Raw genomic sequence first — 12,940 nt, 5'->3', positions numbered from 1 at the left:
ATGGAACCATCATGCCATCCGAGGACAAAAGTGAAGCACCACATAAAATGCACCTCAATAAAGAAGAGGAGGAAAAGGCTACCCAATGGCACATATTTTTAAAGAATGCCTTAGTTTGATTAAAAAAATTGGACTCTTCAAATTGCATAGGCATCTCTGTCTCAGTTATACTGAAGTGAAGGTTGCTTTTATGGACATTGATTTAAATCATTCATGTTTTCTTCTATTTTTGACTTCTAGTATTTAATGCCTGGTTTCTCTGAAAATAAACATAAGTAATGATTAAATTAAAGCTTGAATATTATCTCACTGAAATTTGCATTGTTTATTGATATCATCTGCCCCAGTGCACTTGTTGGAGTTATTTGTTTAGTCCTTTCAAAGGGAGCGACCAGGAAACTAAATAAAGGCAACCTGGTAGGAGAACCTGCTGGCCTCTGTTATAGTAATTGTTCAGCTCTTTCAGGGGTAATGATGAGATTACCAAAGAATATAGATGTCCCTCTGGTTCCTGCTAAGCTACTAGAGCTGAAATAGCCTGCCTCGGCCATATTGCTAATATATTTGATTTGTGGAGCCCTTTCAAAGGCAGCATATCTGGGAATCCCAGCTGGAGTAGAGCTCTTGGCCTTTGCTAAGGTGGTTTGAAAATGTATGCCTTTTAAGGATAGCGATTTGGGCATCCCAATAGAAGCAAGGCTCATGAGCAGAGTGACTTCTAGCCCTTGCTAAGGTACTGACAGTGAGGTAGCAAGCCTCAGCCAGCACTGAGATATTGAAGCTGATGCAGCCTGCTTCTGCCTTTGCCATCTGTGATGAGAATAAGTAATGAGTAAATGTCACATAGGGTAAGTATTGCAGGGTGTACTTGTAAATGAAGACTAATAATTGAGAGGTTTCTAGTATTAATTTGTTCACAAGTACAAGTACCTTGCACGTACCTCAAAGGTTAAAGTGGAATTCGTGAACACTGTTACAAGACAAATTTGTTGGCAAAAGGATCTTTATTAGATATTTTATGAACTATGTAACATTAGTTTCTCTAGTTTGTACATTTTAATAGGCTGTAACTTTTATTTGTAAAGTATCATTTTGAAAGGAGTAATTCAGGCATGTACATTACAACATTGGCACATCTAGAGGAGAACAGGCTATTCAGACCAGCAAAGCTCACCAGTCCTATCCACTTAATTCTTCTAAAAAAACATCAAGTCTAGTTTTAAAAGTCCCTAAAGCCCTAGGGACTTTATGTCAAGGTGAGGTTCATATTTGACTAGTAATTTTTGTTAATCATGCCATCAGAGAGTGCCAACATGCTACATAACCTTAAGATGAAATAGTTGCCTTAATTATTTAACCTTCCTCAGTAACATTTCATGTTATTATACAGCTTATTTAGTAAACGTCACGACAGTACATGGCTACATCAGTTTAGGAAAATTATGAACTGTGCCTGCTATGTTTACAACATTAATAGTTTAAGTGAACCTAACACTGCCTGTCAATTCCTAAGGATCTAACATTTCAAAAGAAAGAGTTAAACTGACATTAGAATTTCTCTAAGGGGCTTCTTCAGCTAAACAACTAGGACATTTATTACCTGTATCTACTTATCTTTCCTTATGTTTGTGTCAGATTTACTCTTATACAGCTTCAGTGACAAAAAAATTATTGGTAAAAGCTACCAACACTCTTTATTCACATCATATATTTTTATCATTTGTTAATAATATTAATTTAACAGCTAACATCTACCACTTCCTGACCTGGGACTTTCTTCAAAACAGTAAACACTTCTGTCATATTACTGCACCAAAATATCTCTGGGCCAACATGATATAAATTTTCAATTCCTCCAATTCTTTCACTCGTCCCTTAAGCTACAGTAGAGTCCAGGAGTCAACCTAGTAGTTCTCCTCTGGACGTTCTCTAGTAATATCATGTCTTTCTTGTACCGCCGAGATCAAGATTTCACAAAATACAGTACCAGATGTGACATCAAAAGTGTGTTAATAACCACTTGAATCTACATAAACCAGCACGCTATTAATCATTTTACTTGATTATATTAAATTTTTTCTTGTTGAAAATGAATTTTCTCTTGTTAGACCTTTCCCATTCTTTTCCTCATATCAATGGTTAATCAAATTACACCTCTTGGCCATGAAACTGGACCTGAACATGGAAGTATATGCTTAAAGGCCTCTATAATAGACTATTATCAAATTCTGTAATAATCATCAATACTACCTTGCACTATGGTACAAGTCAGAATACCAGGTGGGTACTGATTAGACTGATTGACTGTGTCTTTTCTGAAGAAGCCTTAACTATACAGTAAGTCTTAAACAGCTGGAGTTTTTGCTTTCTGACCTGTTTTACCTTACCTTTTATGAAGTTACCTTAGGAGTGCATAGCACTTAGTGACTGTTGAACTTTAAATATATCAGATCTGTTAATGATGGTATATATTTTGTCACATACAAGTGCTTAAGAGACACTTTCAAGGCTCCTGTAAGGAAAGGAATTCTCCCCCAAGTCGAGAAAACTGCCATGTGCAGTTCCAAAAGGATAGGCCAAGAAATGAAATGCAGACATCTGACCTCATTTTCCATACAAGCTCCAGAAGTTCTGTCCCTTGTAAAAGAACTGCCATATATACCAGATGCTGACAGGAAGTAACTGTTCATTTTGGGACCTGCATTTGTGAGAGATAATGTTCCCACTCAGTTAAACTGAGCCAGGCACTCCTTGAACCATGCATCGTTTTGTATGATACATTTGTTGAACCGTTAAATGGGGTTTTCCATGGGTAAATGGGATTTACTCCAACTTTTGACAATGCAGTTACTTCACCCTTACAAAATATACCCCTGTATACCACCTGCATTTCAGAAAGAGTCATCCTCCTAAAGCTAAGCATGTTTGGACCAGGGTAGTACTTGGATGGGAGGCCATCTAGGAAAAGTTTGGGTTGTTGCTGGAAGAGGAGGATGGTGAGGCCATCAAGGAGAGCTTACTCTGTGGTCCGTGTGTTGATTCCAATTTCCTAGTGCAGAGATGGGGACACTTTGCTATAAAAATGGTGCCGTCCTTGAAATAAGACATAAATCCAAGGTCCTAATGCTCTGTGGACATTAAAGATCCCTGGGTATCCTTTGAAAAGAGTAGGGTTTATCCTGATGTCCTGGCTAAATTGCTCACCATGGCTTCGTCATTCTGAGCTCCTAATCTTCCCCTGTCTCTCAACACTTCACCAGCTAATAGCTAAAGTATGTTGAGTGCAATGGTGCAAGATTAACTGCTGTCACATCATCCAAGTGGATGAAAAACAGGATGAAGCAGTTCCCCTTTGTCTATAGGAAGTGCTTTGAGTAGTGAGAATATATATATGTTATATACATGTTATTGTTACTAGTAGTATTATTATTAGTATTATCAGATATACACATTTAGTCAGAAAGGGTGGCCTGAATGCCAAATAATTACATTTATAACAATAAAGCTGTTGGTTCAAGCCCTGCTTCTGGCTCATTTGGCAAGTCACTTAACCATTTCAGATTAATATGAAAATGTATAATTGCAAATTGTTTTGAAGAGAGTTATCATAGGAAATTTGCTAAATAAACAGATTCTTGTTTTTTCCCTGTTGTAGTTGTATATGTATACATCTGGGGAACATTCTGAACATTTAAGAATTATGCATCCATCAGCTGCAAAACCCATTTAATCCAGGTCAGAGTTGCTAAAAACTGGATGGTGCACCAATCCATCTGAAACACACAATCACTCATAAGAGGCCAAATTAAAGTCACCAGTTAACTTAACAAATATTTATTTGAGTTGTGGCAGGAGAACTAGAATAAATAAAGAAAAAACTGCTGCAGACATGAAACAAAACAGTGACTAGGCCTTGATATGAGCACAGGATGCTGTCGCTGCACTCACCACTATGCCATTGTGCCACCCTATGCTAGCGTGGTTGTGTTTTTCTTCTGGAATGGAATATTTATAATAATAACACACTCATTTTGTCTTTGGGTATTTGTTTTGTACAGAAAATTATTATTAAATCTGAAATGATCTAAGCTTCCTGATAGTCCTCACTCTATCTGCTCAAGTCTCCTAATTCAACAGTCCATAACTAACCTGCTTATACAGTCCATGTTCCCACCATTTCAATGGCTCTCTTTTTCAAATTAAACTCCTGCATCACTGAAATAGGTTCAATTGGTTTCAAAAACATAAACTTAGGCTCTGCTTTCCGACACATACATTTTAGCTACATGTGCACCATCATGACATCTTCAGTATCATAAGGCACATCCTGTACATGCCTAGGACTTATATTTTTTATTGCATTCTCTGAACTCTTTCATATAGTCTGTCCAAAATTCTCAGCCAGCCTCTCCCTAAATTAAAGTAACTCTCAGTTAGACTCCTTCATCATCCTGAAACACCAGTGCAACTCTCATTAAATGTGTCCTGCTTGACTGTAATATTGTCAGCTTATTCCAAAAGTCATCTCATTAATCAATTAATTAAGTGTCCATTATAAAGACATCTCTTTTTGACAACTCCTTCATCATTTCTCTTTTCTTTTTTGTTATCTTAGTAATAGAGGTGGGACACTGGCCCTGGTGATATTGACTCTCTCTTATTTCTGACACTATACATTTTTTAAGATGTTAACCAAAGTGTTGGCTTTATGATTTTACCTGAAGCATGAGCTCTCCTTCAATACCACTAAGGGCAGCAGTGTTTCCATGATTTTCTTGGGATTTACAGACTTCAGTTGACGTTGAAGCTGACCCTTCATGTTTGTGCAGAACACCTGTAAAAGAAATATGAAAGCATTTGTAAGTTTACTTTTTGATCTTCTTTGATTGCTTTTCATGAATTCAAACAGGTATTTTTTAATTTGCATCCCATTAACAATTGTTTACCCATAATTATAATTTACATAGTTGTAACCCTGTTTGCATATGACACACACACAGACATATGAAAGATAATCATACACACACAGGCTTCAACAAAATAAACTCTGAAGATGCTGCCACTGGGCTGGACTCCTGACTAATGAATGAATTGGGGAGGCAAGTCTTCAATTCAAATGCATGCATGAATGCATTCCATTTTTGTTCATAAGAGTGTTTTCCAAAGGTAGTTTACTTAAGAATATTTTTGTAAAAATATGTGGTTGGGATGTTGTGAGCTGGATGACTTGACATGTGGATTATGTGGAATGAATAACATCAGACATTTTCAAGGACGATTGCTGTTGTCCATCATTGGGAACCATAGATGCCTATTACAGTATATTAGAAACTTTGTTACCTTTTTTGAATGAAAACATGAGATTAAAAATTTTTGTTGGCTGCATGGGTTAAGTACTAAATATACATAATTGTGGGTGAAGTATTCCTTTCAAATGAAATATCAACACCTGAAGTTTAGAATTGAATGGCTCTGAGGTGAAAAAGACAAGTCACAATAACATGAAAAAACCATGTAGAATACAAACACACTACATGACTCGAACTGTACACTACACATCAGGTAGTAGTGCTATCTCTTACATGGCCAGGTGTTTTCTAGTCAGTGTGAAACAACTGAAAACAAGATGTTCTACATTAATATTTATTCTTTCCACATCAGGACTTGTGCTTCTTTGGAACAGGAGCATTATACCACTGACATCTTTAACACAAAGGAGAAGGAGCATCTGTAGGCTTCCTTGGTGGCCTTTTCAAATTTAGGCTGGTCATCCTCAATGATGTGTGAAAATCAAGATTCAGCATAATATCTTGTAGATGACGTATTCCTGATATTAATATGTTTTTTTTTTCAAATTATTTTGGCTACCTTTAAGTGAGCAAATGGTACTTAACTTTTCATACCACTTTGCTGGTGTGGAAACAGGAATTGCAAATATGTTAAAAAAAAGCAACATCAACATGCAGTACTGATTTTAATGTGGGCAATGAACTTCAAGCCCCATCGCTAAACAGAAAAGTTCAGGATGCACATGTGCACACAGTTCCAGGGTGATAGAGAATAAAGCACAAAGACAACTGGACAATTTCACATACTAGAAGAAGCAATATTTTTCTAGTTTAAGTAATTACATTGAGCAAATAATAGAAAGTTGTAAAAATATTAAAGAAGACAAAGCTGGGAACTGTTATAAATTTTTTTATAATAAGCTAAATTACTAAGGAAATGTATTACTTATCTTGCACAACAACTGTTAGGGCTATGCCCCACTAGCTATTAATGCAGAAACATCACTGAGAATAATGTACCATATATACTTGTAGATGAGTTCTCCCGCGGATAAGTCGGGACTTGATTTTACTGTATAATTTCTGGTATTTTATAATGTCGATAGTATAAGTTGAATGTGGAATGGTACACAGAGATTATGATATGCTAACGGCCACCTGAGAGAGTAACCAAGGAGGACACTGCCTTTTTTTTCTATGTGGATGCGGCAATGCACTGTATTAGCGCGTGTCCCTAATCTCTCTCTCTCTCTCTATTGTGCCTACGTGACCACATGGTGATACCCGAACTATTCCGAAGCGACGCTTGCACTGTTTTGTGTTTTTTGTATCTCACACCTTCATACACCTTTATCGTAAGAGCATCCCTTATCTACGATGGAGTGTTTGATCAGAAGAAAATATGAAGCTGGTTTAAATTAAACGTTGTTGAAGTAGCAAAAGAAATTGGTAACTGTGCTGCTGCAACAAAATTTGATGCGTCTGAGAAACTGATGTGAGATTGGAGGAGGCAAGAAGATGTAAAAAAAATAAAAAAATTAAGTGTTGCATTTTTGAAGGGTTTCAAGACCCGACATATTGCATTTTTGTTAGTGGCAGCTCTTTGTTTATTATACTTCAATTCCAGACCACACTTTTAATTGTGCCAAAACTAAAAGTAATCAAATGACCAATCAGCATCAAAAGGTGGGTCAAGGGGCACAGTTAAGAAAAAAGGCCATCTGCTTCTAAACATTTCTGTATTCTGGTGGCAAGCATAAGTTTAGTCAATATGGACTGAGGAGTGGTCATCTGAAATGGATTATGTTTAGGTCTGGCTGAAAACGTTTACTGTTATGTTAAATTGTCTAAAGTTTTCTTTTTATACATGATAAGCAGGGTGGTTAAATTTTTGAGGTGTGGGTTGCTAGCAATTTTAACTAAATACTGAATATAGTGAAACATTAGTGTCACTGACCTTGGTTTCTTCATAGCTTTATATTCATACCCTCTGTGATAATAGTTATTATATAGTTTTCCTAATGTTTTGACAGGCTAGAGAATGAAATCGTCATTTAGTTTGGAAGCTTCCACTAGTTCAATGAGTTCAATTCCCTGTTCACCTTTATTCTAAGTATAACACACTTGTGATTGGTATGCCTCTTTCCCCGACTGTTGACGCCTCCCGTCCCACCTTTTTATGCGGATTGGTCAGTTGATTACATTTAGTTTTGGCACAATTAAAGTGTGGTCTCAAATCAAAGTGCAATACACATGGAGGCACCCGTAAGCGAAATGCAATATGTTTGCTTTGCTTTAAGTTATGACAAGCAATCTATACACATGAATTGAAATGTAATGCACTTTTAGATTGCCTTTTAAACTAATGCGATAATTATGTGCTATAGTGAAAAGCAATTGATCATTAGGTTGATGTTTTTAATTATGAGATAATAACACTGTGCCAAAATTAAATATCGCACTTGCATAGTAAGGTAAACATGTTGCATTGCAATCTTTCATAAAATTGCATGGGGTAAAGTGAAAGTGCTATGAGTTACACTACTATTATACTGCTACTACTATTTTTTGTAAATGAGGAATAAGCAGGATTACACAAAGGTATATTGAATATGTATGAATTTACTTATATATCTTATTTCTAAATAAACTGTTTCTGCAGCTACACTACACCATTATCATTACAGTATACAAATTAATAGAGCTGGTCATGTATTGTACAGTATAGTTGGTCATATATTTTCATTACATTTAGCTATTAAGATAAACCATTGCGGGCGGCACGGTGGCGCAGTGGGTAGCGCTGCTGCCTCGCAGTTGGGAGATCTGGGGACCTGGGTTCGATTCCCGGGTCCTCCCTGCGTGGAGTTTGCATGTTCTCCCCGTGTCTGCGTGGGTTTCCTCCGGGCGCTCCGGTTTCCTCCCACAGTCCAAAGACATGCTGGTTAGGTGGCTTGGCGATTCTAAATTGGCCTTAGTGTGTGCTTGGTGTGTGGGTGTGTTTGTGTGTGTCCTGCGGTGGGTTGGCACCCTGCCCAGGATTGGTTCCCTGCCTTGTTGGCTGGGATTGGCTCCAGCAGACCCCTGTGACCCTGTGTTCGGATTCAGCGGGTTGGAAAATGGATGGATGGATAAACCATTGCTACATAATTAAGGAATCTGAGCAGTATAACTTTTCTGTCTCACAAGAGAAATATGTTTGTAGACTTACTGTCAAGGAACATCTTGATGCGCAGGTAACTGACTGTGATCCTCATGACAGAAAGCTTATCCAGCTTGTTAATGATATGTTCAGGGTAGGGAAGCAGAGACGCTAATTGCTCCAGTTCAATGTTGATTCGATCTCGATGCCTTTTAGATGGATTTATTTTCATGTCCTCTGGTAAGGACACAGTCCTAGTCACAGATACAAAAAAAAATTATATATATTTAATAAAAAATAACATGGTGTCTGAAACATTAATGGAAATACAGTATGCTGTGTTGCATATGAACATCAGATACATATAGCATATAATTTTAGCTATAAAAATAACTGTATTTTTCATTTTTAAATTAACATTAAAAATGTTTTATAGCACTAAAGAAAAGAATTGTATTTTAGCATAGCTACTATGCATTAGACATAATTTGCTGATTACTTTGGTGTATAGTGAAATGATGCTCACACATGGAAAACCTATTTTACCACTCCACTGTCTTTACACCAATAAAGTTCATAAACACTATAAAGGAACAGAACTCTGACTCTTTACACAAATAGCTATCAATGTTGCACAAGGAAATATTCAGTAAACCAGTAATGGCGCACTGCACGATAACGTTCAGTGAATACACTTGACTTGACCATTCATAGTTTTCATACTCTCTCTGTACGTTTAGCATTCGTTCGCCCAGAGGCTGATGTACTTGTTGCTTGCTGAGCAGCTCTTCTTTTCTCCACCCCAGCGGCCCGCTTCTTCTCTTGTTGTACCAACATCTTTTCGCGTTAAAATAGATTAAGTCAGTGTTTGTGTTGCAATTACTTTTTCCTTAATTTTTCACTTAAGCAGGCACGTAAATCTTCAATCTGCCTCAAGAATGATTTAATAAATGAAGAGGTAGGGGAAGTGACGGCGAAGGTGGTAGGGTCGCCCTACTGGCCGCTGCCGAGAGCTGAGTCTACCATAAAATAAAATAAAAATAAAAGAGGAATAACCTTGGAGGTCAATCATCACCCCAAAAGGGGATAGTAGACGTCACATAGTATATGTGTACCAAATTTCAGGTCAATAGTTTGATTTAAGATCCTGGACAGACAAACAGACAGCCACGGTAATGTATTATATAAGAAGATAACTGATAACAAAAACATTATTTCTTTATTTAACTTAAAATAACATTTTTTTGCAAATAAAGCTAGTGATATACTGCATGTGGTAAAATTAGGGCTGGTATTGTCACATCTTAACCCCATATGTTCAAAAGCTGGTTTAGCATCTGGAAACTTTGCACATTATTTTCTGCAGGTTTACCAGTTTCCTTCCAAATCCTAAGGATGTGAGTGTGAAACTGTTTAGAGACTCTGAATTGGCCCAAAGTGAGTATCGCCTGCAATGGACTGAGCGCACCATCTGATGTCTGATGTCTATCTTTCATCTGAGGTAGTCAGGATTGACTCCATCTGCCCATAACCATATACTAGAATAAGTAGATTTGGATAACAAATGAATGAATCATGTTAACATTAATCATGAGGTAAAAATACAAATACTTGGCTGGAGATTTTCACAAGACATGGGACACCATGATAGAGCAAAGCACTTCACTCAGACTACCTCATTTATTTGTCTCACTCCATCCCTCCAGTGACTGCTGGGCAATTGTTGTGCCCAGGCAACAGGTACTGACAGGAGGGGCAAAGACTAACCATGGGCAAAAGGAAGGGCCCGATTAGGAGCCCCAGCCAATTTCTAGTAATTATTCTGAAAAAAAATGCCATTCTGACAATGCTAATCCTTTATCAGAATGACTTTAGTATGGCTGAATCGATATACAATATAAGAGTAAGCTTTAACACAGATGTGACACAAACTTTCAAATGTTTGCCTTCACCACTGCAAACTAAAGGCAGCTTCTTACTGATCATGAGTTTGTTCATTGGTATCAAGGAGAACAAGGTGGTATGATAATACAGTGTTTAACATTGCCATTTCACAGCACCATAATTCTGGGATAAAAATTAATCTCAAATAATTCTCAAATATTTCAAAGATGGGTTTGTTAGTTTATTAGCAACCCTAAATTAACCCAGTATGATTAACTAAAGATGTGTGCATAAGTAAGTCTACAAAAGACTATCACCTTATCCAGGTCTACACTCAGTATGGGCTCTGGTTCCACAAGTCTGCATTGTATTAGGCAGGATTAATAATGGAAGGATGGAGGATTTACTGCTATAATGCTTTATTGTCAAGCTGTTCAAATCATTTGCTTAGTATTCTATGGTCAATTCAAAATGAGCCAACAACAATGAAAACTAGAATGAAGAAATTAGATTATACATAACTTAAGCTCTTAAACCACTACACTAACTCTTTCAACATATACAATTTATTAATATCTATAACCCAAATCACAAAATATGTGGGCCTTCAAACCTGCACCTGTGGTAACTTCCTCATTGTCTGGAGGCTACAGTCACTCAAAGAGAGACTTTAGGGTTTATAAGAGAGTACACCTGTATTTGAATTGTTACTCTTTGGTTTTTTTTCTCTTTCCTACAGAAGACATGTTAAAAAACAATTGTAGAAATTTTTCATACACTAAAGCAGTACTGTAACCAAAGGTGGGTGTGAACGGGTAATCACCTTCCCATCCGGAGCCACCACCCAACCAATCAATCTTCAGTTTTCGGACACTGATGTTCAGATTCTATAAACTGTCTTATCTGGGAGACATTTTATTCGCCCGCCTATTTCATATATAACCACCCACCAACAAATATCTGGCTACACTACTGCACTAAAGTACAATAATATTTAAGTAAAATATATTGTTATGTGGTACTATTGTGTCTAAAAAAAAATTCATTATCATATATAGGTTGATGACACATATTTCCAAAAATAAACACACTGAAATTATAGTTACACTTGCTTTTTATTTTTATTTTTCACATTATAGTATAAATATCCAGTGTTGCCAAGATATATTCAAACACATTATACTTCTTATCAGTCAGCTAAGTCATTTTAACTTGATACAGTATGTCCTAGCAAAAAACTTTAAACATTATATCAGTATTTTAATGAGCCCCCTTTAGCAATGCTTAATGAATCACCAATCTTTGCAAATGTCCAATTTTCTAAAATTCTGCATTGACCGCAGGATTATTGTTAAAAAATTTTCTGCTCGGTACCTTCAATAGTTTTGCAACTGTCGCTGCCATATTTCATTGTCTATAGAGCAGAAGAATATACATATGAAGAAAAAAAGTATGGGATCAAGTCAAACAAGTACAACAAGAATAGATGATTAAAAGTTTTGAAATGACAAACAAAACAAATGAAAAAAGAAGATTCATAATTTTGGTGATTTTTGTCTAATCTATATATATAAAAGTCAATGTGTGTATGTATATATGTTCCAGTATCACGTCTGAATGGTTGGAGTGATTTTCATGAAACTTGTTACACATGTTCCTCATTGGTCGACTAAAAATATTGTAGGGTGAAATCAACCCTTACCCACCCCCTTCTGGGTAGTGTGGAGGGTGATCTTACAGTCTTGTATGCATGTTATCATTCAGTTGACACTCAGAACAACCACCAGAGGGCGAACTGGAGGTGACTGCCTGCATTCTTTATGTTTGAGCACCACTGCGCCCCGGTTGCTTTTGAAATTAAATAGAGTTCTACGCGTGCAAGTTTGTGTGTCTGTCCGGCCCAGAAGTGAGGCACAGGTGGGTGAGGTCTCCAGCTCCAAGGATATGCAAGCGAGGCCAGCACACCGGCAAAAGAAAACCTTCTAATAACGACAGTTACTTAGCTGCTAATGCACAAACGATGCAAGCATGTCGGCAACACGAATCCTCATAGCAGAGAGATGCCCAGAGTAGTTCTGACGATTTCAATATTTTCTAGGATCCCATGCTTTTAACAGCACGGGTTTACAAAGTTAGTATATAGCAGGCGACTGCCACCATTCTATATGTTTAATCAGCGCTGTGCCCCTGTTGCTTTTCAAATTAAATAGAGTGGGCCAGTTTCAAGCATCAACTGGATGATAACATACATACAAGACCTCAAAACAAGCACCTTTGTGAGACTTTATTGTTTGTTAATTTATTTTTCTTTTTAAAGTTCTCTATGTTTGAGCACAACCGCACTCCTGTTGCTTTTCAAATTAAATAGAGTCGACCGGTTTTGACCGTCAAATGGATAATGACATACATACAAGACCGCAAGACAAGGACATTAATGAGTCTTTATTGTTTGTTAATTTATTTTTATTTTTAAAGTTGTGCTTTTTTTTTTAAATTATGTTTTTCTCAAACAATTAAAACAAAAGCACTTTATTTTCCTCCTGGGCAACACTGGGTATTTCAGCTAGTTAACAATAAATATCACAAGTATTATATATATATATATATATATATATATATATATATA

At 36.7% G+C, this 12,940-nt stretch overlaps 1 protein-coding gene across 1 annotated transcript in view; it reads right to left on the bottom strand.

Annotated features, from left to right (window-relative positions):
* The window catches only part of LOC114658130 (aryl hydrocarbon receptor-like), a 104,000-nt gene that overhangs the window by 59,087 nt on the left and 31,973 nt on the right, over positions 1 to 12,940 (bottom strand). Inside the window, exons 3-4 of the mRNA XM_028810188.2 lie at positions 8,500 to 8,684; positions 4,719 to 4,834 (exon numbers count right to left, since the gene is read on the bottom strand). Of these exons, the coding sequence (XP_028666021.1) occupies positions 4,719 to 4,834; positions 8,500 to 8,684 (301 nt within the window). The remainder of the gene's footprint in view (positions 1 to 4,718; positions 4,835 to 8,499; positions 8,685 to 12,940) is intronic.

This window comes from Erpetoichthys calabaricus, chromosome 9, assembly GCF_900747795.2.
Source record: "Erpetoichthys calabaricus chromosome 9, fErpCal1.3, whole genome shotgun sequence".
Taxonomy (NCBI): Eukaryota; Metazoa; Chordata; class Cladistia; order Polypteriformes; family Polypteridae; genus Erpetoichthys; species Erpetoichthys calabaricus.
Note: the sequence above shows the minus strand (reverse complement) of the source record. Positions and strands in the feature narration are given on the sequence as shown.